Source organism: Gavia stellata, chromosome 6 (assembly GCF_030936135.1).
Source record: "Gavia stellata isolate bGavSte3 chromosome 6, bGavSte3.hap2, whole genome shotgun sequence".
In the NCBI taxonomy this organism is placed as follows: domain Eukaryota; kingdom Metazoa; phylum Chordata; class Aves; order Gaviiformes; family Gaviidae; genus Gavia; species Gavia stellata.
In genome coordinates this window covers 57,301,641-57,327,841 of record NC_082599.1, presented here as the reverse complement: position 1 = coordinate 57,327,841, position 26,201 = coordinate 57,301,641, and the positions used below count along the sequence as shown (strand labels likewise).

The 26,201-nt window shown below is 41.2% G+C and overlaps 1 protein-coding gene across 1 annotated transcript in view; it reads left to right on the top strand.

Annotated features, from left to right (window-relative positions):
• GLI3 (GLI family zinc finger 3) overlaps positions 1–26,201 on the top strand; it is a 191,268-nt gene that overhangs the window by 123,771 nt on the left and 41,296 nt on the right. Inside the window, exons 4-6 of the mRNA XM_059818324.1 lie at positions 315–520; positions 5,425–5,571; positions 13,658–13,859. Coding sequence (XP_059674307.1) covers positions 315–520; positions 5,425–5,571; positions 13,658–13,859 — 555 coding nt within the window. The remainder of the gene's footprint in view (positions 1–314; positions 521–5,424; positions 5,572–13,657; positions 13,860–26,201) is intronic.

Here is a 26,201-nt window from a genome sequence, read left to right as displayed (position 1 = left end):
GGTGCATGTTTCACACTAATTAAAGTGATTTTCTGCTGAACTCCATGGCGAAAGAGTATTGAGGGATGTAAAGATTAAACCAAATATAAACTCGGGTTAAAAATGGTCAGAGATATGTTGCTAATACTGGGTACAGAGAAGAATTCATTTCCTATCCTTTTTCTTTCCAGGCAGTTGACTTTAGTGGAAGTTATTACATGTGCAAGCCAGTTGTTATTCTTCAAGAAATGAATGCGTTACCTTTACAGTATTTTTCTTTATCGTATAGATAACCTGTCTGTGTCTTGTTTGTTTTTCTTTCTTTTTTCTTCCAGGCCTTCTGCCTTATCTAGTAGCCCGACATACTCAGAGCTTCCGTTCCTTAGAATTTCCCCGCACCGAAATCCTGCTGCAACATCAGAGTCTCCCTTCAGCACCCCTCACCCATACATTAACCCCTACATGGACTACATCAGGTCCCTGCACAGCAGTCCATCCCTCTCCATGATCTCGGCAGCCCGCGGGCTCAGCCCAACAGACGGTGGGTTAAGACAGGCTTCCTGTTTTCTGTCATTGTAGCAACTTAAGTTATATTAATCTTGTCAACATTTTTTCCCCCTTGTTCAAAGCAGCTTCAGCAGGTTTGTCAGACATATTCATTATGTCATAAATGTTTCAATACTTCATCAGCCGATCACAGCTCATTTGTACATCTCACAAACCTTGAAACTTCAGGGAGAAGGGAAGAAAAAAAAGAAAGCCCTGCCTCATTCAAAATTTAAGCTGGAAGGGTGGCATATGTCTTGTGACATCTTTTGTTTGTGGAGCTGACCCAGGGTGTGATTCTGATCTCCCAAGAAATCCACTGTATCTGCACTGAATCGAGCCAGATTCTTCATGAGCGTAGATCAGTGTATTACTACCATGGAGTTCTGCAGGTGCGAAAGGCTTGTTAATTAAGATAGTATTTTTCAATCATGTAAACCATGCACTGACTTGTTATATTTAGTCAATAGTTCTGTTAAAGTTATGTACAATTATTTCAGTTTACCCTAGCCAACGATATGGCCAAATTAAATGATGCTGATGTAGAAGAAGTGGCTCATGATCAGGACTAGCCCCTTTAGTAAAATATTGGTGCTTTAGGTCTTGGTGTGGTCATGGCTGTTACTTTCCAGGTTATTTGGCTTGAAGTGAACTCCTGTGATCACTCTTGTCATTACTCTGGCACATTTCCTATTCATTTCAATGGGAATTTTGCCGAAATGAGCAATGAATAGAGTTGTAAAAAGGCTCAGTCTTGTTAGCAGTAGGTTTTTCAATAATAGAGTAAGTAGTTTAACATTTCAAAATCATAGTATTTGCTGAAGAGAGCTAAAATACAGCATACTCCCAAACAAATATGTAGTGAAGATAATTAAACTATTATTTTAACTATGGGAAAGATCTTCCCAGTATATGCAGAAACTTACCAAACAGAGTTAAACTGCCTTCAGCTGATTTTGAAAAATGAGCGGTGCCCCCTATCCAAATGGATAACTAATTAATCCTCGCTTATAAGAACATATACCTTTACAGTTAATCCATTAGTTATGGGCACATATTCTTATGAGAATAAATTTTAATGACCTATTGTCAGTCAAGGCATATGGCATTCACATAGGGCTTTCCTAGCAGCGCTTCGGATGTTGTATGAATCCTTGCTAATCCTACCTTTTTTCTTTTAGCGAAAATATTTTACAAAAAAATACTTTGAAGGAACAATTTGAATGCTCAGAAGTACATGTTTTGTCTCAGAGAGCTTTGGAGCTTTTGATACGCTTTTGATACGCTCCAGTTGCACGTACAAAGAAAGGGGAGGAAACGCCTTTCACACAAGCATATGACATTAACTTGTGTACGTTCTTGGTCTCAGGTACACAATGCTGAATTCACTTGCATAGATGCAGGCACATAGTGATATCTGACCTGACACCCAACTGACGTCCCAGAAAGGCAGGGATCTCCTAGAGGTGCTTTGCCGTATTCACAAGGCCAGTGGTAGTCTCTCCAAAACTCTAGGATCTCGTAGGGCAGAATTTGGTTCCAGATTCTGGCACCTAAATTTAGGTCTCTACAGTATAGAAATCTGTGATCTCGGCGTGCTGTTTTGCCATTATGGTTCAGTGAGATCTAGTCAGTGGAACCTTAGAGAACCGTTCAGTTCACCCAGATACAGGCACTTGCATGTTACAGCTGAATCTCTACCTCCATCATGACTATGATGGTGCTAAGATTCATCTGCCTACAGCATAGGTTTTTGGTGTCAGTTCAGGTCTGTGAAGTACCTTGCCTCGACTCCAGCTGCCACCTCAGAAAGGCAGTTTTCTCCTCTTAAGGCGTGTTTCATACCAGCCAGCCTCATATAGGTGCCTTGGATACTCAGGGGCTTTCAGGTGGCGTGAGACACTCAGGTGTGGACAGCACAGTTGAGTACGCTCATCCCCTGAGCTTTGATTGCTAACTCTATACACAACCTTAGCCTTTCATGAGTACAAGCTGAACTTACTAGCTTAAGCTTCTTTCTTTGGGTTTTAAACAAATGCATCGTAGTTTATGTTACCCCTAGGCTCACAAGTCATCTTTGATCAGTTACCGCAGCCCAGGTGTTGTGCAGAACCTCATCAAAATACAGTAACTTGATTGAGGCATTGAAGGTATTTCAGTGAAACAACATGCTTATTGAAAAGCTGGTAAATTTGTTCTCTGGAATCCATAGTTTGTTGTGTGGTCAGCCAGACATACAATGAAATGCTTTTTTCAGGTGTACGTTCCTGTGATCAGATAGTCCAAGTCATGGCTCGGGCACTACTAGAATGCAAATAAAAAAACCCTGTGATTTAAAGGGTTACATGCGCATAATGTACTAATAATGTAATGGACACCATGGCTTAAGTCGTGTAGCATTTGAACTATGAAAACTTGTAAGTTGTTACTGTTCTTTTGAAAATCATAGTGAGCTTTCTCTTGCTACCCTAATTGCTTTAGGCCAGTTAGATAATTAGGTCAGTGTGCTATTGGGCTCGGTCTGTAGACTCCCAGATCTGCGGATGGCCAGGAGCCAAAACAATCTGGAACATAACGAAGAGCAGTTTCATGTTCACTACAAGTCTTGCCAGCTGTAATTAATGACTGCCACAGCAGCAGTAATGGTAGAGTGTCTTCTGTCTTCTCGCTTCGCCTTACCCAGGAGAATCGGTGGGCCAGGGGTGGCCGAGGACTCCTGAATAACACAGAGGGTTTGGGGCAGGGGTAAGGACTGAGTGGTTGGTGCGTGTAGACCAGAGTGCTCAAACGAAGCTCAGCAGCGCCCACAATGCAGAAGCAATGCCTCCCCTTGTAAAAAAAGCAGGGGCAAAGCTGAAGCTACCCAGGAATAAACAGGAGAAGATTCAGGGCGGCGGGCCTTCCCGTTCACCCTTCATTTACCCTTCATGCAATACATCATTTAGTAGGCTAATTTTTTATGTTTGAAGAAGGTAGTAAGGAATGATCTTTAAAGAGCACCAGAGCATTTCTCAGCATATGGAACATTTAGTAATGCAATTATGTGCTCACTATGTTTTCTGTAGCAGTTAATTTTAAAGTTTGCAGCCAATGTTATTGTTAGTTAACCCAGACACTTATGTCAGAAAGCTCAGGAAGTATTTTAAGTGTGTCTGGAAAGATACGGTGGTTGCCTACTACTGTAAAACTTTTAAAATCAGTGATTCAGTGTGAGTTACTCCTCTTTTAAAATTTAGTCTGAATATTTTTCTTGCCATTTCACAGAAAGTGGCGGTGGCTGAAGTAGATTATATTTAATTGAGAAATCAATTTGTAGTTTGGAAAAAATACCAACAAACTTTAATTTATCTCAGCTCATTTTTTATATCATTCCTGTTCCTGTTTGATGTGCTTTTATTTTTCTGAAACTTTCCTGAAACTGGTTACATTTAACATTATAACTTCAAAAGCACTTTCTTCCATTTTCTTTGGTAAAAATAAAGACAGATTGTACACTTTAGAAATGCCGTTGCTGAATAAACTTTTCTTCAAACCAATGCCATCTTTACCTCCTTTTAGTGTAAATGTTGATTCTTTGTTTCTAAGGCTTGCATTGAGGATCTGATTCTCTAATGTAAACATCAATTATCCTTTTTAGTAATACTGTGTAAGTAGCAATATTCAGGTTAAGGTGGTAATTCAAAGAATTTCAGCTTAAAAATTTGTTTCCATTCAAGATTCAGTTGCTGGGATCAAAGAAAAATCCCATTATATAATATGAAAGAATATAAAAATAATCTGTTGGGGTGTAGCCCACTAACCTAAGGAACTTGAAGTGCTTTAGGCAAACTTATGTACCATCTTCTGGTGAGCAGAGTGTAAGGAAATTTTAACTGTTTTGCAAGTGGACAAGTAGAGAGCAGAGAGGAAGGCTGCTCACCTCAGGTCACGTAGCAACTCAAGAGTCAGGATCAAGGAGATGGAGCCCAGCTTATTTTATGAGTGCTTGTCACACAAGCCCATGAAATGACCCTCTACTTACTGTAGCATCTGAAGCCTGCTGAGATGAGATGATACTAAAATTAGGTGGATTTTTGTGTTTGTCCGGAGTTGCCCATTAGTTGATGCCATGCTTGAAAACCGCAGGGGAAGAGAAAGCTTGCGCCTTACTTTGACAGGAGAGAAAGGCTAATATAAGTCATTATCAGAGGACTGCATCGCTCATACGCTCACTGACAGGATGTAGAGCTGCTCTGGTCTGTGGTTTTGACTCTGCAAACATGCTCGTATGTCAAGTACACTTATTCATGAACTTTGAAGGATGGGATGGCCGTATTCATTGACTTCAGTCTGTCCTCCAAAAAAACTGCTGCTGTGTTGTTCATGGACAACCAGTATCTGTCCTGAAAACGTGCTTTGTCCTTGTTTACTCCTAAACTTACACACAAACTGCCACTGTGAGTGAAAATCTTCTGGTCCTCTAAGCAGAGACTCCAGAAACTTGAACGCTTATGGAAGTTCAGCTGCGTTTTCACCTTAGAGACAGAGTGCTTTGGGCCAGGGATGAGGTAAATGGGAATAAAGCTCCAGGAAGGTTTTCTTGCTTTTTTTATGTCACTAAATAAATCATACTGGTGTCCGTTGCTGTCAGCGTGTCACTTTTTGAGCCACTTAATAATAAAGATTAAAAAAATGAGATCACTAAGCTCATTAATATTTTATGCCTTGCTGTTTTTTGAATGGTGTCTTTGCAGTATCATTGGTTGAAATATATTGAACGGTGGTGGCATACTGCAGATGTTGCATTACATTAAAAAGTAAACAAGCTGTTTTAATAGCCGGAGAAACCAGCAATGTGATAAAACTTTCCTTCTCGTTTATCTTACGTCATTAACGGTGCTTTTTATGTCGTGTTTTTAGCTCCACATGCTGGCGTCAGTCCAGCTGAATATTATCATCAGATGGCTCTGTTGGCAGGCCAGCGCAGCCCGTACGCAGACATCATTCCTTCAGCTGCCACTGCTGGAGCCGGTGCTCTTCATATGGAATATCTTCACGCCATGGATAGTAAGTGATGTTTTCTAGAATGTAGACAGTCCTGCAAAGGGAACTTGTTCCTGGTCTGACCCAAAAGACCTTCACGCAGATAGAGAAGTAAAAGTCAACGTAAGCCTCCTCATGAGGCTGGAGAGCCAAAGCACCGATGGCCAAATGTACAAGGGTTACGTCAGGTCTGAAAGTAAACTTTGAGAGTAGGTAGGGAGAGGAACAGGACTGCTCCTGAAAACAGGTTACAAATCTTATTTCCAGCAGGGCTTGAGTGCTTTTGAAAACGTCCTTTTCTGTTCACAGTCAGTAACTCACTCGTCGTTAGGGTGAGTATTTCCCTGATGAGCTCTATGTTAATAAAAGTTTTACATCTGTTTTTCCATTACGAGAGCATGCTCCCCTCCTTTTCAGAGAGTGGTAGCCATGCTTACAAGTAGTGTATCATAGACCAGTAGACTTTGAGACCACTTCTAAGGTGAAGCTGTTTGCTGAATTCTCAGGGATCCTGACTTAGTTTTCCCTAATATTAAGAGCCGTCTTTACCCACTTCAGCATCTTTCAGACCTCTAATTTGTCTCCCTTTCTCTGGTGAAGGAGGAAGAGAGATCACCCCATTCCAAACTGCTCACTACTGCTGCTTTTGATCAGCCAGAAGGGATTATGCAGAGCACTCCCCTCTAGTCACGAGATGCTTACATGCTTTTTGGGATGTACTCGGTTCCTTCCAACAAGGGAAATAAAAGGTGGTGACAAGAAAAGGTGGTGACTGTTGACTCTTGCTTGGTAGTACAGAGCAATACAATAGCATTAGACCACCTTGTTGTCACACAGCTTTTTAAAATCTTTGTTAGCATGCAGTTTCTTCTTGCCTGCTGTTGGCTGCATGCCATAGCTGCTGATCTCAAGGAGCGTGGGAGTTGGGAGGTGCACCTCTGGAACGCATGGGAATATAGATAGCTACCCCTGCAGAACACATGCCTGGGAGTGTGAAGTAGTTGACTGACCAACAATTTTTACAAGAACCAGGCAAGACAGATACTTGTGGAACTGGGCAGGGAAATGATTTTCGTTCTGTTACCTTGATAGTGAAGGATTTTTTAATTCGGTTTCTGTTACCAGTCTCACTGTGCTAGTAGTGTGCACAGTGATTTTACAGTAATGTAATGTACCTTGAACCCCCTTCAGAAACATAATAAATCCACACTAGTAATCTGGACTTAAACCAGAAATTAATGTGCAGGCTTCAGTGCTTGAAAGCTTAAGAATAGGATGCTTCCTGATTTGGATTTTGAGAGGAATAGGGAGAGATGAGGTACACTGCTAATGCATTTGATGCATATTAATCACATCTTGCAGAATGGAAACTCTATTAGGCATGGTTCAGGTAATGTAAATCCAGGGCTGTGTTCCAGCTGCCAGGACAAATCTCCAGCTTGTATGAATGGACATGTCTTTATTGAAGTAAAGGGATCATAGAATCATAGAGTAGTTTGGGTTGGAAGGGACTTTTAAAGGTCATCTAGTCCAACCCCCCCTGTAATGAGTAGGGATATTTTATACTTTCAAGGTTTTTGGTTCCTGTTGGGAGAGAGTTTCTGAATGCATGTAGGTAGCAGTACCAAACCACATATTTGGATGCAGACTTGATTGAATGGGTCTATTCAATCTATAGTAAGATAGATTCCCAGACATATGCCAGAAAACTTAAGAAAAATAGAAGACATGGCAGTAATCATACAAATAATGGCATCTGCACAAAGGACCTTCACGTGTTAGTAGAGATTGTGTATCCTGTAATCTACGTAGAATTACAGTTTTTGCGTTCCAAGAACGTTATTACTTCTTACTTAAGGGACAATGTTTTGACCTTTGCCCATAACTTCAGCCCATTCATAAAAGGTACCTAAACACTATCTCGAATAAGGATGTTTGCTGTCACTAGCTTTAGCTACGATATATTTAAAATGCGCTCTTTAATTTGTTTTCTGTTTGTTTTTAAAAATGAAGATCACACATTTGAGATTCATTATAGCAGCAACTTTTCAATTAGGGATTATTTCAGAGTTAAAGACAAAAAACGTGTACCAGTATTATGCAAATGGGTTATTTTTAAAAAGTAAATAGAGAATTAAAATAAGAGTGAATCCTAGTAAGGTCACTCCGCTCACCTTCTGTATTTGATGAGAATGTGTTTAGTCAGGCAATAACTGCTTTTATCTAAATAGAGTATGAAGTTACCCTTTTACTTTGTAAAAACTAATTAAAACTATCTTAACTTGCCTGGGTATACAGTAAATTAATTGTCATTAAGTAGGAATCTGAATGTCCTATCATTCATCATTCTAAAGAAAACCCCTTTCTTCTTTGTTAGAATTTTAGATTAGAAACGAGAACGAAACAATTAGCAGGAAGGTGTTATTAAGATCTTTTAGAAAAAAATACAATAAGAATGCCCATGTTTGCATTTAATAACAAAGTACAGTGATCAATGCAAAGCAATGCCATTTGTTTGGATCTTTCTTCTTAAAGGTTTGTATGGTGATCTTAAAAATACTCTTTCGCCTTTGCCCGGTCTTGTCAAAGGAAACAGAAGAGAGATTGGTAGTTTCCCTCATTATCTGCTGTCAAATTCTGAGCAAGTTGACTCAACTCACTCAAAGGCTGCTGCTCATTTATTCCACCCAACAACCAAATAGATACAAGCAAGACATTGTTCTTCTTTTGTGAAGCAAGTCTGTCTCCTAATTGTGTGTTTATACAGTATCTAGCACACTAACTTGGCATCTCTATCCTCTCCAGTAGTACAAATAATAATTCCAGCACCAGCATGCAGTAGGCAGAAAAGCATCTTACATACAGTTTGTGCAGTTTTGGACCTTTTGTTTTGCTCTGTGGTGCTGGAAAACTGATTTCAAAATGGGAATGGTATGAGTGGGAGAAGTGTTAATCAGAAAGTTAAATCTTGCCTAAAGAGCCGTAGACTCCTTGAAGCTCTGAACTTCACTGTCTATGAACTGTCTAATATATTGTGGAAGAATAAGGCCAAGATTGTGTATGCTTGTTTGTCATTCTTCCTCATCCTGTACTGTGTGGCATGAAAAGCAGACCAGAATTTTCTTTGTTTCTATATAGCTTTTCTACAGTTTTGGTGGCCAGAATCCCTGACCAAGTCTTCCCGTCGTCTTGCTTGATCTCAAAGGGTCAGATGTGCTATCTTCAAGCATAACATCAAAGTAACTAGGAGGGGAGTAGATGGGAGGAAGGTATTGACAGTACCACAGTAGCAACAACTGAAACCCCTTGTTGTGGCTGGAAAGATAATGTATGCCAAAACTGTCTTTTAAGCACTTAAATAATTCCAAAAATGACAGCCTTTTGGGTTTGATACCTGCTTTTTTCACTTGGGGAATATGTTTTACTCTGTTTTTAAATGGTGTTCAGTGGAAGGCAAGCATGTTCCCTGAGGTTTTTAGATTCACCCTGAGGGTGTTGATATCCTCACTCTGATTGACTTTTGCCTTCACTTACTTAGAAGGGGAGGTTTTTCTTTTTCAAAGGTATTCATCATTGACCTACCCCTTTTGGCAGTGGAGACACTGATAGCAACCCAACTGACGTAAAGAATTTGGCCAGCCTGAAGTGTTAAGCCAATGCGAGAAGCTTTGGACTGGCTTTGGTTTCTGATTTTCAGGCACAGCTGGAGAATGAGAATGGAGCAGCAAAGCCATTCCTTTTCCTCTCATACTGATGACAGATTTACCATTTTGAAAACTAAGACAAAATTTATGAGAGACTTTCAAGAAGTGAAAATAAAAGTTTACACATCTGTGAGCAGGAACCAGAAGGAAAAGAAAGAAAGAGAAAAAGCTTTAATGTAAAAAAAAAAAAAAAAAATTAAACTTCCCATGTTCACAGCCTTCAACAAAAACTAGTGCCTGAGACAGGTTCAAAGAAGTTTGATTTAAAGGGGTGGAATAAAAAAGGTTTGATGAAGTTTGATTTAAAGGGATGGAATAAATGATACATGTCTGAAGATTGCCTTATAAATGATTAAGCAATGCTAAAAACTTCAACTCAGAAATCAAATTCATGGGCAAATTTGCTGGATGGCATATTCAATTTTTGAAATTTATGATGGAGATAGATATCTGTTATTTTAGAATTGATCTCCACCCCAGGAATAAGATCTTTTCTTCTGACACCTGCTGGATTTTTTTGTCGGCACACTCAAGTCTTGACTATCAACTACTGACTTTTTATTACTAGAACATCTACTCAAAAAAAGGTGACATTCCTAAACAAATCTTCACTGTCAGCTTCCATTTGCATGCTTTGCCAAAGCTGATGGGTTTTTTTTTTTCAGCATTTGCACAGGGGTAAATGGATTTTTAGTGAATCAGTGCCCCTGCATTTTTTTTTTTTGTTTTAAATCATTATTGAGTGGGGATTGTAATGCTTCAGTGGGAGAATACTGTGAGCAGATGAACATCTCAAATTGCTAAATAAATATTGAAGTGTTTGTGTTTAAAATAAATGCCTGGGCAAGGCTGAAAAGTTTGCTTTAGTATTTAGAGGCACTGACAAATTGTGACCTATTCCTTTTTATAGTAACACACTAAGACTGATGTTATGCTAAATGAATGGTTTAGCAAATGTCCTGCAGTGTAATGAGTGGTCAGCTCATGCTTAAGGCTTTTTAGGCATGTGAAACCTAATTAAACCACAAAGATCTGAAAAAACAATAATTCCATTTAATTGTATTTTCAATTTTGAAAGTCGTGGCCTCCCTTGAGGCGAATCCCCCTCGCCTGTGGTCAGACTCTGTAGAACTCTTGCCTGGCCTCAGCCATTAGCTCCCGCTGTGAAGCAGAAATGTTCCCATTTTGCAGGAGACTGTTGGCCCTTCGGAGGTTGTTCCCATCCCAGGTAGGTGGAGGGGACTGCCGAATTCCCAGATCGAGGTGGGGCCTGAAACAGGCGCTGCCTGGAGGGGAAGAGGAAGCCTGAGGCTGCTGCATGGTGTGGCTGAAGCAGGGTTCTGCCCCTCGCAGCTGGAAAGAGTGTCTTTCTCCATCGCTGGCCGCAGATCTGGTGCGTCCCCCACGGAGCGGGGACAGGGATGCCCTGGCAGCAGCTGGCAGGCAAGGGGGAGGTTTAATGAGCGGTGGGCGGAGAGGGGCCTCTTACAAGAGCCGTAGCGTGACTTCGGCAAGTGGTAAAGTCCAGAAAGGGCAGGGAGGAGGAGGAGGGAAGTCGTTGACGTTTTTGAGAATCCTCAGGGCAGCGCAGGGAGTATAAACTGCCATCCTGTGTGATCTGTCAAGGGCAACCGTGCTTCTCTCCAAGATAATAAGAGCTTTGAACAGTTGTTGGTAATGCTTGCTCAGTCCTCTCTGAGATGCGGGCTGAGTCCGCTTGGGCAGTTGTGGCATGGAAAATAAATGGTGTCTGATCGCAGAAGCTGTTGTCTCCTGCTTTTATTGCCCAGTCTAGTTTCAAAGGGGAGATGCTCAGGTGCTAGTACTCTTAACTGCTCCACTATTTTGATCAAACCTACATGCCCCCTCTCTAGTTAGCATCAGTAGCCATCAGTCCATGTTTAGCAGGCTTGTAATGAATTTCTCAAATAAGTGGCAATCCCTGTGTAGTTGTACAGGTTCAAAACTGGACTTCAGGTCCATAAGAAAAATTTTTTCGAAAGTGTTTCTCCTGGAAATCACATTTGAAACTGTTCATACATGGCCTTCAGTAGCACATGGTGACTCTCAGTTGTAAATACAGTAATTTAACTAGGTCTTGCTTATCGAAAGAGAGGGAGCTGTGCTTGTCCCCTCTGAGCATCTCTGCTGCCTTCTTGCTGGCACGATGAAGGCTGTGCCCATCAGTCTGAGGAAAGCAGAGAGGGTTCATAATTATGTTCACATCACTGCAAACTGTTGCTGTCATAAATAGCACACCATTAGGGTGGCTGGTAGTAACACATGATGCTGTGGTAGCAGTGCTTGAGTAACACCTCATTTTGCAGGTCAGCCAGTGTCTAGCAGGTCTTCCTTGTCCCCTTCACTTGCTTTTTTAACCAGGAACACCTGTACTTAGCTATCCCCTTGTAAAACTGTGATAACAGTTCTTCACCTATAAAGCACTTGAATTACATTCTCAGCTGAGGCAAACTACGTTACTGCTACTAACTTCCCAGGAGTTGTTCTCATTCATGCTGGCTGAACAGTCAGCAGAGGAGAGTTGTGGATGAAAGATAGAAGTGCAAAGTATTACTATTTTTGTTTTACCATGACAAGTATTTGGTATTTCCTTATTAAATACATTGCGGCTTCTTAATAGCTGCTGATCATTGTTGGGTTTTATTTTAGCACAAATAAAAGACCTCTGCCTTTGAAAAACACGAAGCACAGGACTAATAAAATATCAAGCAGACACAGTGCAATAGCCAACTCATAAAAAGGAGATAAAACAGATTACATAAAATAACGTGTAGTAGCTTTAGGAAGAAATAAATGGCTATGCCTATGTTTTAAATGATGAATCAAGAGCATGAATATTCATTGAAAGACTGAAGCGAGAGATAGAGCAACAAAGCAAAAAAACCTCTCTATTAGCCAGATGCCAAAGAGAATTGACACCCATGTTGGCTGGTTGAGGCAAAACTAAGCACAGATTAGGAGAAAGACTATAGACAGAGATCTGATCACACAATTGCAACAGCAATAAAGTGGCAGCTTTTAATATCAGATGAAAAGCCTGGATAGCATGCACAGAAGGAAGGGCAACCCGCTCAGGTGCGTAAGGAGAATGTAATGGCAGATACTAATTGAGCTCTGTCCTTGAGGTGAGTCTAATTGGAGTCAGTTGGGCTCTTCCCCTGGTTAACGTTAGGCACATAAGCTTAAATACCCTATTGAAAAAAGGTCCTGGGCACCAAGAGATGAGCAAGAATTAGGAAAAGCAGACCCGTAATGGAGGTTTGTGGCCAACTGTGAATTATTAGCAAATTACAGAGAATGTCAGGGACTCTGGGAGAAGTAGCTGTAAAGCAGGCATCAAACCCAAGACCTGCATGACCCTGGCTGTCAGGATTGTTAGGACTCAGTCCTTTACTACAGGTTAAAGGGATTAAAAAGGTAGAAGTGGCAGTACTGTTAAAGGAAATAGTTCAGTACGCAGTGGGGAAACTAATTCTTTCCTTCTTGGTCTCAATCGAGATAAAAAATAATTAAATAAACGGAAGAAACTTACGGTGATCTATCTTCCATCAGGACCGCAGAGAGTTGGGATGACATACTAAAATAGACCAGAAGAGGTAGAGATTTTCAGAGCAGCACAGAGAATTTAGAAATGCAATATGTATCTATTGAAATGGTATCTATATAGTTGCCTTCTCTTTGCTGCTTTGAAAAGGTTAATCTCTAGCTTTAAAGAAATTTGGCAATTATAGGCCCCTGTACACCCCAAAACAAAAATATCATGGGATCCTGGATGAATTCAAATAAAGCCTATTGTTTCTCAGTCTAATGCTGTGAGTGTCAGTTTGACTTCTGGTGGTAGAGCTCACCTTTATAGCGTTTTTTCAGTCCTGATTTTTAGTTTTGCATCAAGTATGGACCAGGCAGAATTACAGTTAACAAAGGAAAGCTGCCTTTTCTGTGATTCTGTTATTCATTTCTACACTGTATTTTACAAGTTTAGCTTTGGCTGTATGTATTAAAGCGGCGTGGGTTTGGGTTTGCTCATATTCCAGATCTGAACCACTGTCTCATTGCTCATGGTTGAATTAATGATGTGAATGTCTAAGAAGCCATCAGATTCATAAATCACCAGAAATGAGAGGGATAACTCATAAAAGTCTTTTCCTTTTGTTTAGCAATTTATCATTTTGCTTTCACATTAATAAACAGAGCTCCCCTGAGGTGAGCCACAGGAAGATAGATTTTTCTGCCTAATTTTCCTCAATCGTAGCCAGTAGATCACAAGTGGAGAGAGTGGGCTTGTCACAGCGTGTTGGTGTCTTCCGACTCCCTCTACGCATCAATGATAACAAATAAATGCCATTAAGTACCCTGGAGGATAATTATTTGTGTTTACATAACAGGCGCCAGGTTTCCGAGTCCGAGATTGTCAACTAGACCAAGCCGAAAGCGTACCTTGTCCATATCCCCCCTATCTGATCACAGCTTTGACCTTCAGACCATGATACGGACATCTCCAAATTCTTTGGTCACAATTCTCAATAATTCTCGTAGCAGTTCCTCAGCCAGTGGTTCTTACGGCCACTTATCTGCAAGTGCAATAAGGTAAGAATAGCATTTTCTACCTATGTTGTATATTCTCATTTATGTTACATACACACACAGTCAAATGCGAATGTATACTCACATCTTTAAGTAACTGTTTTGTTTGTGAATATGTGTATTTTGCAGTTTCTATAATGTATGTTTACTGGTGTTTAATTTAAAGTAGAAAATACTTGTTTTTCTTGCTCAGAAAGGTAACCCAAGGGACTTGTAGGCATATTATTGTCCAGTGCAGGTAATACTCCATCTAACCAGCAGTCATGGTGAGTCTATGTGTGCTCAGCAATCTGTTTTCAGAGAAGAAGCTCTAGGAGAGGTTTGTGACTTAAGTCACTTGGGTTCTTCTGGCCATAGATATAATGCACAGTGAAATGTTCCTACATTACAATCATCAGAGAGTAACGCACAGACGTGCAGTACTGTTCAATTAAAATGTTTGACTAGAACTTCTTGGTATTCATCTCCAAGTTTTTTTCGTATTTTAGTTCGTATAGTGAAAGATTAGACTTTCTGTGGCTAAAATATCTTATTTTTGTACCAAGGAAGTACTATTATCAGTATCATCAGAAACGCTGGGATTTTCACTTGGCTGCTTCACTTGCATGTGCAAGAAAACAGCCGAAAGTGGTCGTTCCGGAGGCAGAAGAGCAGAGTAGCAAGGGAAGAGGTGGGCAAAAGTTATACAGGAAAGGGAAGCAAACAGTGCACAGGGAGAGGGAACGAAAGCAAGAATGTCAAAAAAAGGGAGTGGAGGAAAATGAGGAGAAGCAGCAGAAAAAAAGGAGATGCAACTGCAGAACATTCTCGTGTTTGTGACATTGCTGTATGTTAACTGAGAAGAGCTCCTTTGGTATTCCAGAAAATATCCCACAGCTCTCCGAAGTCTCAGAAAATACTGGTTTTGCATTCATGGCACTTGAACAAAGAGTGCTGCTGGTCCCTGGCTCAAAAGCAGCCTCCACCTTCAATTTGCAATGAGGCAAAGGAGCAAGTCCCCACAGCAATTTCTTGAGATCTGAAAGACCCATTTTTGGCAAGGCTCAAACATGCCCCTCCAGCAAAGATGACACAATTACAACTTCAAAAACTGGCTATGGGGATTTGCACTCTTGGAGAAAATGGGGCATGCAACTGGTGTGTTAAAAACCGTGAGTCTGCCAAACTTTCAAAGTGACAGGACTGTAAATATTTGGTATTAGCATAAGTGCTGTTGGGTTTTCTTAAGCATTTCTTTTAAATAGTTATGCTTTATAGCTCTTATGTACTTGAATAGCTGTATAGTATTTCATAGGTATGATATCATAGCTCTGCAATACGACTCTGTACCGCAGTCCCAATTATGAAGCTCCATAATGTGGAATATGATTTATGTCGATAGCTGGCAGCAGTTTTGGACCACATCTGTTAAATACATGTGCTATGTGGAGGTGTACTGTCCCCACTGTCGTTAAGATGGGATGGCACGTCAATTATTAACCTCCTTTTCCGTTGCTTGTAACTTTGGTAAAGCAAATAGCGCTTGAAATTTGGCATAGTCTCCGCAGTGGAGTAAGTTTTCCCTCCTTTTATTCTTCCTCCACAGCTGGGAATGGTTGGTATGTGTTTTTGACACATAAAATCACAAACCTAAGGGCCATCCCTGCAAAGCTGAAGTCAGATGAATAGTTTTGTTGAAGACAGTTGTGGAACTGGAGTGAGTTATGGGCAGAGACAGAGTAAGGATGCTGAGGAGTAGAAGAGTGAGTCTTGTGAACTGGTGTCACTGAAGAAAGCAAGGCTTGTGTGACTGAGCCTATGGTTGACCGAAGCTTTCAGCACTTCTTGGTCATACTTTCCAGGAATGCATAATCCGATATTTCACACCATTTTGAAATAATGATTTTTTTCTTTTTGATAAGAGTATGCCTGTTCAACATGAGAAGTTGGAAATGTACATCTCCATTCTTCCCAGTGGAAAGGAGGGAAAGGGAGAGAGAGCTAGCTCTTTTTCTAGCTTTGCTGTTCACCTCTGTTGATGCCCTTTAACTTCTCCCATGTGGACCTGTCTATAAAAGAGTTACACCAAAATAAACAGTGATGTAAGGTATTAAACCCAAGCCACATTTCATTGCTCTAATAATTTCCAAGACTAAATAGCAACAAGACTATCAGTAAAACTTAATTTCTTGCGACTCACCCTCTTGTAAATAATACATTCAGCACAAGGACTGCTGTACTGAATCAAACTGTAGGTTCATCCCGTTTAGTATCCTGTCTGCAACAGTGACCAAAGTGTAGAAAAAGCTTTTCCTAGTGTAAAATCCCAGATTCTGGAAACTTGCAGGTAAATCTCATAGGAGTTCCTGCAAGAAAAAGGTACAGTTCAGCAGGCCACTAGATGGATTTGCGAGACAGGAAGGATTTTTATTTTTATTTTAGGCAATATCAGTAGCGTTAACTATACTTAACATTACACCGTCCTTCTACTTTTAGATCTTGTTTCCAATCACTTTTAACTTAGCCCAAATAGTTTACACTTGGCAGCATTTTTCATGGCAGATAACCTATCTAATGCTGAGTATTTCCAAAGAGCGTCAGTGAGGTTATTAATTTCTCAGAATGAATTAGGGAAGAAGAGACTTTTCTGTACAAACTAAAAGACCTCTTGCTGCCTGTTCACTGAGAAGCTGCTATTTGCCAGGGATGTTGCCTAGATGGTATAGATGTGATCTTTGCTGTTCTTAAGAAATTGTCCCATTCAGCCAAGTGATAAGCCCTTGAGAGGTTTCTGTTAGCATGTGTTAAAAAAGACTAAGCATGTTCCAGTCCGGGGCCCACAGAGAGGAAGGAGGACCTTTCCCTGCAGCTGCAGCTCTGGTTAATCTGGTACCTCCTTGGGAAGCCTGTGGAGGCTAAGCTGTCTCCCCAGCCCAAACAGCCTTCCCTGAACGTGAAAAAGAAAGTGGTCTTCAGAGGAGGCAGGAGTCAGACCGGGAACTGTCCAGCTTGAGCAAACTGGGACAAAATGCTTTTATATAGCACAACATAGGATTTCAGTAGAAGAGAGAAAAAGCTGCAAAATAAAGCAAGCAGAAGCCAGTCATTAAGGGGAATGAAGGTACTGTCCCCTTGTGATTGTGCTTTGGGACCATTTTTAATTTCTGAGTGGCACAGTATTTTTTCGCAGGGCCCCTGCCTGCTTCACTGCCCGGGCTGGACATCCTCCCTGGGTCACTCGGAGCCGCAGGACCCCGCCTCACCTCTCCCGGGCAGCGGTGGAAGAGGGGGGAGCCTCTCACCAGGTTGTTTGCTGCCTGGAGGACGGACCCCGCTCTTGCAACGCAGTCCCAGCCTGATAGCGGGCAAACTGAACTAGTTGGAAGTGACCACCAGGCCAGTACAGTTTCTCTTCTGGAGGCCCAGCCTACCACTCTTCATTCTGCAGAGGAGCCGAATTGCTCACAGCCATGGCTTGAAGCTACTAACGGCTGTTCTGAACATTTCATGTGCTGTGTCATGTTAATTAACCCAGGAGATCTGGTCTCCATGTCTGAAATTGGGCAACCACAATGAGTGGCGCTTTTTACCTTTGTCTTTCTTTGATTCATGTTCCTGTGCAAAATGAGTCCTTCCCCTTCACCTCAGGAGGAGATGGAAAGCATTAATGTTTTGTGAAGCACTTAGATTATACAGTGATGAGCACAGTGGAGAAGCTCAGGAGGATATCAGTAATTATGTGTTCGCTGATGGTTTAAATACAATGGAAGCAAGGCCTATGGGCAATACTCTGGGCAAGGAGAAGAAAAATACCAGAGGGTCTCTCACTGAAGGCTATCGTGCATCTTGGGCACTGAACGAGTTATGAATCCTGCAGAGGGAAAAAAGAGTGTGTGGTCACATAACTAAAACCTGATATGAGTCAGCACACAAAGGTATGGGCAGGTTTAGTTCTGGTATGTTTGATTTTGCGGGCTCAATGCTCTTCTAACCTGTTTTGCTACTTGTGTTAAGAAAGCGTCTCCAGGACCTCACTGGTCTTTCATTGGCTAAAGAAAAGTACATCCTCTGGCTAAAAGATTACATCCCGTGCTTCACGCGGCTTTTCAGGATAGGGCCCTCTATATCAGCTCTGTGGGATGCTGAGGATGAAATCAAACGAAAGGAGCCATGTTTTGGGTTCTGTTTTTCCAGAGCCGCGCACAGAAGGGTTCTGGTCCTTGACATGGGTACTACTGCAGTTCGAAGAATAAATAATAATAGTTTAGCACAATCCAGATAGGGCTTGACTTGGCGGGCGCTTTGTCATTGTCAGCTGGCAGTGTAATGCTGTATCCTGACTACTGGCTGAGTACTTGAAAAGAAGATGTCGCTCCTGCTGACAGCTAATAGTGGATCTCCTTTCGCACACCAGGTAGAGCTTCTACTTTGTGCATTTGAAAACACCTGGTTTAGGTCGCGGCTGGGAGAGATTATGCAGAAAGGAGGCGTATGAAATAGCATCAAATGAGGATAATCCTTCATTTGACATTTACTCATTTGGTTACTTGCCTCAGTCCTGCAGTGCAGCACCCCTGCTATTAATCTTTTGTCAGGATGTACTTAATGTTATATCTGCTACCTGTGACAATTACTAGACTTTGCACTTCACTAGCACTTCTTTTTGAGAGGCAGCATGGCCTAGAGTGAGTATAGAGGGGGTAATCACTTCCCATGGTATTAAGAGTACCAATTCAAAATCTTTATAAAAGATTAGCTGGTTTTTAATAAACACAGGAGGTTGGGACTTCATGTTCTATAGGATCTGAAATTCAGAACCTCTGTATTTTTCTAGTCCTTTAGCAGCCCTACACTACCAGCTTTACAAAGTCAGTTTTCAGAAGATGAGCCGAATTCCCTGTCAGCTACAAGGTGTTTAAATCAGGAGTAGTTCCACTTACTACAAGAGGCTTCCTGGGGGTCTAGGCAGATGTAACTGCGAATACACCTTATCCATCTCATAACATGTTAAAATTCAGTTTCATGTGAGCATGGGGGCCCTTTGGGACCTCCTCCAAGATTTGAAAGAAACTGAGAAAGCACAGCAGCACTTTTTTTTTTTTTCTCAGGCTCTGCCCCTGCTTCCCTGATGTCATCAGAACAGGAAGGAGCAATTAACATAGTGTGGTTAATTACAGCCAGGTCCTGGTTGTTCTGGCTCACATCAGTTTGGTCTGGGCCCATCTGAAGCTGAGCGTCAGGGAATGGCAGTGAGGATACTCTCACAAAGAGTGTTAGAAAAAGATAGCCAGGTTTGTAGGGTGAGCTTGGGCAGCAGTGGATTAGTATCAGTGAGGAAGAAAAGAGTCTCTGCTTCTTCAAGCAGGTATTGGATTCTCAATGATTTCCTCATCTTATAAGCTCCTTATATAAAGCGTTTGTTGTATCATTAGTCAGAGCCCTCCTCTCTGAACTGCTTTATATCTAGAGACAAGTGACCGTGTATTAATTTCTCCAGTTTCCCTTGGGAAAAGCAAAGAGAAAAATAAAAACAGGGTTAAGATATACAAAGGAAAGTATAAGGTTATCACAGAGAAAAGTGAAAGTATCTCCAGCAGAGAGCCCAACAGTCTAATTACACACTGTATAAAAAAAGCAATGAATATCCTTTTATCAGGTTTAAATTATCCAGTTTTTGAATTTAACAGAATGTCTTATAGTAATAAGACAGGGAGCCCTCATGTTCTCAGTCTTCCTTCTTTATTCAATATTTTATATAGTCTTATTACGTCTCCTCTTATTCATCTTTCTGAGGCAAACGGTTGTTTTCAGTCCGCGCTTTAGAGACTTCTTGCATTGTCATTTCTGCCGATACTGCCTGAAGCAGTCTCCCTCTTCTACACGCAGGACTATTCCAGAAGACCAGCAATTCAAAGGCACCGTGATTTTCTGTGTTCTGTTTCCCATTCCATTTGTCTTAACGTGTTTTTGCCATAGCTTCATGTTGATCAAATTTTCATTCCTCTGTTGAATTCTGCATTGAGACAAGCAAGTGCTTCTCGTAAGTCAGCTCAGCTAATTTAGAACCAGCGTATGAGTAGTTCAGACTCCCCTTCAGTATCGATATACATGTTGCTATCAGTATTGCTCGTTCATCTAGCATACTTGGCTCTAAACATAACCTCTTAGCTCTTCACCATGCTGCTCAAAATAATTCTGTCTCATATGCACGTTTCATTTTTTCGTTGCTCAACTCCATGCCCAGATTGCTGACAATTGCACTAAAACATAGAAGACCCCATCTGAGAATTTGTATTTAACTTTTACTAAAAACCAACTGCTTAATTCTTACCTTTGATTTCTGTTTTAGACTGTAAGTTTTGAGTTGGTATATTTATGTAATTAAATCTGTGTAAAAGGACACAGTCAAATGCTGCTTAATGAAATGAATCTTAAAAAGGACATGTTTAGAATAGAACAGGTAGAACACAGTATATTCGGCAATGTTTTGCAAGAAGCTCCTTATGGTAGGATGTACAGGATAAAAAGTGTGTTAATTATGGGAGCATTACAGGTGTTTTGCTGTTTGATTATCACTCTTATTGGGATCTGCCTAAGTGAGATGCAAAGCTGACTTGGGGTGAAAGCTTTTCTTGCTTTAAAAGGTCTTTACTTAATTGCGTATAATATGTTGTAAATGAAGGCTTTGTTGCGGTTTGGGCTGAGTCAAATTCAGACCAGGTGTAACCCCACTGAAACAGGTCCTATTATAACTAGACACGTCACATACGTGCAGCACAGGGCTTTATTCTCCGTGGTCTTCTACTGTGTATGGTTAATCTAAAGAAGGGAATATAATGCTCTATCATCCCATAATAGCTTCATTTTATACCCTCTTTCAAGAGGTGTGAATGGCAGAGAAGTGCTAGAAAGTGAATAAAAATTAAATTCGTCAGTAATGCAGAAAGCTGCATCTAATTCAGGCGTTGTTGAAATGTAATTCTGCAGCTAGCCTCCTGCAGAAAGCTCATATCGATTATAGGATGGGGACAATCAGGGAAATAGTTTTGGAGATCACCTGCATCTTGCGTTAGAAAGTAGAGGATGTTTTTCCACCACAAATACAAGATTTCTGCCTTCAGAAAGTGTATAATGTAAGAAGTCAAGCAACGTAAAGAATATAAACTATGCAGGCGCATGTTGCATGCACATTTACGTGTACAGATACATACTAGTGTTACCATGTATGTCACAGATCTTGTAATTAGAAGTCAGTTTGAAGCAACTTAATCCAGACTGGTTCAGTGTTACTCAAAGAGTTTAAAGTCATTGGACCCAGCTCATTATTAATTTCAGGAAAATTCTGGAGCTAAGAGAAGTGTGCTGTAGTTTAACGCTTCATTACTTCATTTTCAGGCCCTAAAAGCAAGTATTAATTGGCACTTTCCATGTAACTAATGATACCAGTTTTAGAAACTCCAAAATGCTTAGCCATGAATTTAATTCAAAATGATGTTTGCCAGAAGTGTCATGAGCTTGCGTGGAGGGAGCACAGATGAATTATGCAAGGTAGTGTTAATACAAAGTCCAGTTGGGATACTAAGGATTCCAGAACAGGAATATCCCAGTGAGGACGACAAAGCTGTCAATGCTATCTGAGCACATAAGGTTAATCAGCGTGGCTCTGTTGCTCTCAGTGAAACTATTCCATTTTACTCTGGCATATGGCAATGTATTCATGGAGAAAAATTTCACCTAGCCTAGCAGATAAAACAGAATAGATAATATGGTAAGCTGAAGAGGAAGTACAAACCACAGACTCTGTTAATTTTAAACTGGTAATAGAAAAGTGAAAAAAGAGGCAACGATGTATGTGAGTTAAATACAATTCTAAAACGATGACTATGACCGGATGAAAACTGGAAAAAAAATAGTATAATATATGCTATACTTTATTAGATGCAGGATACGTCTTTTTACAAATTCAGTTAGATGACTTGTCGCTACGTTAGTGATTTTTAATGAAACGTGTCAATGTTACAAATGCAGAGGGATATTCGTGAAACCTAGTCAGTTTTGAGAAATTATTTTGAAGGATTTCAAGTCTCATACCTGCCTTTAAGATCACGCCGCATGTCTGGTTTCATAGCCACAGTTTGATATTGTTTTCCCCTGGACTTAAGTGACAAGCTGTAAAAGCAACTGATGACTTGTCTGCATTGTCTACTCAGAGCTCAGTGTTGTCAGTTAGAAAGTAGAGGGAGAAAAGAACAGGATTTAAAGCAAAACTCTTCTTCTGTAATACTAAAAATGTTACCTGTATTGTGGGTAAAACGCTCCAAACAGAAGTGTGTTTTTAAAGTCTCCCTTCCTATAACACTGTTTGGTTTTCATTTTGCATCTAAGGTACGTGCAGCAGTAAGAATTTCACAGATCTCTTCAGGGCTGCGAGGTTGCCGAGTGGATTGTCACTCCTGTGACCTGAGCAATTTGTCAACAGTCACCCTTGCAGGTTGTTTGCATCAGGAGGAGAAGTAGATGACAGAGTTGGAAACTTCTTTTTATTCACTCTGTTTGTTTACAAAGAACATACACAAATTCCTGTTTTGCCAACTCAACAGGAGAGAGTTTTCTTCCCTGATGTTCCTGGCTGCCGCTTCTCTCCCGGGTCCTGTCCAAGGAGAACTCATTGGCTTTCTCTCCTCTACAGCTCTGTTGTGGTCAGACTACGAGTCTGTCCTGCTGACTGTCCACAGCTTTCCACATCTGACTGTGCAGTGTTCCTGGCTGCATATTACACATATGCATAGTTCCATCAAAATACATACATAAACTTCTGTGTATGAAGTCAGCTTATGCAGACCCCCTCAGCACCCGTGGCTCAACTCCCAGCCACCCTTACTTACGTCCCGCGTTTTGGACAGTGGCTCCTACGTGTCAGTTTACCGTGGGATGAATGAAGCTGTTTCTTCCATTCCTCCTTACAAAAACAAGAGCATCTGAGCATGTGAAAAGCCGTATTTAATCATTGTTAACTTAATTATGACTTGTAGTATGACTTAATTCGGTTAAGATTGCAGTGTCTGTAGGGCCCAGTGCTTTCCTGAAGAGTAGCTGGGTACATTTGTAAAATGGAAAAGGTGCTTGTTTGCCCTTTAACGACATTGCTAAACAATAAATAAGGACTTTGAAAATCCAAATCAAAAACTAAAGGTAAAATCCTGGCCTGGTGTAAGGAAAGGATAAAAACTCCATTGAATTCAGTGAGTCCGGGTATTCATCCAATGTTTATTAGTGGGTTTCTGCACCCTGGTTTCTCAGTTTCATTTGCCCGCAGGCTTCATGCAACTCTTAAGGGAGAGTAAGACAAGTAGTGACATCTGTACCTACTTGAGCATGAGCTAGAAGCAGCCATGGTGTTATCCTAATACCTGATGATCAGCTTTATGGAACATGAAGCCAGTCCACCTACAAATTACCTCTCCCTCCCTGAACTGGCGTCCTTTTTGGGGGGACGTGGATCATTTGGTCTGCCTTTTGAAATTTAAAAAAGAAAAAAAAGCAATTTTTAAAGCCATTTTAAAGCATAAGAAATGTCCCACTGGGTCAAACTAGAGGTGTCGGATACTATCTAGTCATACAATCTGTCTCTGATGGTGGAAACAGCAGATGCTATTTAAGCAGCACAGGAACCCGCCTGCTTTCTGACTTTGGTTCTCTCTGTGCTCTCCCAACATCAATAATCATTAGATTAGCAATCCCAAAGCATATGCCCTTGCTTGTTCCTTTTAGTATTTCTTTATGGACCTGTTGTCTTTGGACTTGTCTAGTCCCGTATGAACCTGCTGGCTACGTCTCCTCCTGTAGCAGCTGTTCCAGAAGTCCGCTAATGCTTTTTTAATCTCTTTTAAGTTGTTCACCTATGGCTTTCATTGAATGCCCCTTAGTTTACATGCTTGAAAAGCTCTTTTCCTAAAACCTTGCAAAGCAGAACCAGAAAGGTTACTTTTGCAAGACTTACACGCATCAGATCTTGCACAACTGTGTGCGTTTTCTGATAACGAGGAAGATATCTTCACAGTTTTTGTGAAGAAAAGAAAACTGTCGTGATAGAACGAAACTATCCTCACGGTATTCACAACATTGGGATCTCCTCAGCATTTTTCTGTCAGCCTGTCTCCTTAGGCACACCTATGCAATGTATAGGAAAGAAGGAATTTTTCCTGACTTGAATTCACAGCTGTTTTGCGGTAAATTCCGCAGCTGTGACCAGAAATTGGATGACCTTGTTAGTAGGACAGCCACAAAGTAGCCACAAAGTTTGGTTTTGATTATAACGTCTGTTTTTCTTCTTCTTGAAGTCTGTTCCTTAAAATTTGATGTGCTCATGTAATTGCAATGTAGTTCACTGCCCTGCTTTACCTCCAGTGAAGGCAGTTTGAGACTTTGCAGAGGAGAAGAGGAAGAGAGAGAGAGAGACAGACTGACAGACACAGAAGCCCACAGTATGGAAAAATAAATGATATCACTGATGGGCTTTTCTGTCAGTGGATATGAGTTATTGAATGCTTGAGCAGAAGTATTACACGTTTTTCCTAACTCTTATCCCCCATAAAACTCAACAACTAAAAAGATAACCTGCATGTAGTTTATTAGTAGTCTTACACGCATTCGTCTTTTTCTTTTTTTCCTTTTCTACTTTGTTTAAAAAACAGAAGTCTGTAACAGAATACAAATCACATTCCCTCCAGTGGTGTCGATTTTCATTTCTCAGTAGGTAGATAGAAGAAAAAGAGTCCTAATTCGCTTGCACTTCTGCGGATCCAAGATTTTTTGGAACTGACTGGGGTTTTGGAAAATGTGAACGATTGGGGCAGGCATCATGCGTTCTTCTGGCATCCGGATTTTGGAAGTGTTGAGCACTCCTTGTCTGAAATGCAGCCCCCTTAAGGTATCTTAAGAGAAACGTGTCGCAAATGGAGGCTTCTGAAACTGCTCATCGCTTTTGAAAAAACTGGTTGTTGGTTTTAGTAGTTCTGGACTCTCAAAATGCTTACTTTCAGGTCTTGTTTACCTCCTCTGGGCGTGAATTTTAGGCAGCTACTGATTGACACTGCTGCCGCTGCCCACCCTTCCTGCTGCTGCTGGCCTCCTGGCTAGAAAGCAAGGTGAGCTCGGTGGGACCAGCAAGAGGGCATCCGGCTGCCGGTCCAGGCAGAGGGCTCCCACGGGGTCTGAGGGGACTCTGGCCTACTGGGATTCTTCACACATCCTGTATTCAAGAGTTATTGAAGGGAGTGTGTTAAAAACTTTGGGAAGGAGGACAGGAATCCAGGTCTCCCCTTCCCAAGAGTGCTCTGTGCCAGCAACGTTGCGAGCTTTGATTTCATTTTCTTCTCTTTGGCCCACAACATCAACTTGATTGTCGAGCAGCCTGAATGGTTTCTGAAAGGCAGAGAAAGACCTGCCACCTTCTGTTCTCTTCAGATCCTTCTGATCTTTTCAGATCAGAAAAAACATCCAGGCTGCCCTCTGACAGCATCTTGCATGAGGGTGACGTTAAACCCAGCCGGGTCACCTTGCCTTACGAAGAGCTCTCCAGAAACAGCTGGAGAGAATGATTTGAAGGCAGTTAGCTGAGCTGTTCAAGGAGTCACTCTGGTGGCTGAACCGCTGTCACCATTTCAGAGTTCTCCCCTTAGCTGCTGGCTCTTCCTCTGCTCTCTCACCATCCCCTTTTCATTTCAGTCTGAGATGTTTGAAGTGTGGAGGTAGAGGGAATGAAGCGCAGGTTGCCAGGCTCCGCAGGAAAATCCTACTGCCTCAGACTCAACCCTTGCTGCTGAGCACAGGGCAAAAGAAAGATACTAAAGAAATAAGGATTCCTCCTTTCCTTAGCACATCTCTCCAGCTGTGTCTTAATGCATCTGCTGCTCGTGTCATTGTTTTCCGGTAAGAGCCACTAGCTAAGATGATGTCTTTCTCCTCTGTTGTACCCTACAAGTTTGCTTGCTTGCAAGTTGGGCAAAAGTTGGTAGTGCCTGGCTTAGCATCTTCCTTCTGGAGGCTCATGTGGTGTTAAAGCAGATATAGATAAAAAGGACATCTCTGAGAGGTAAACTCTGTCCTTTTGATGGAAGCATTTTTATTTATATAGGGAGGGGAATAGCAAATATACTTACTTAACATTTAAGCGCTTGCACTGTGCTGGTGTAAGGCACGTCACTGCAGGCCAGTGAAACTAGCTTCTGTATTTGTTAAAACAGAGCTGCTTTTCTCCTTCAGTTAAAAAAGGTATTTTGCCATCGGGGCAGCATCATCACTTTTGGTGTTGCTCTACATGGGGTAAAGAATGCGAAGGAGGGATGCTTGACCAAAAATACCCTA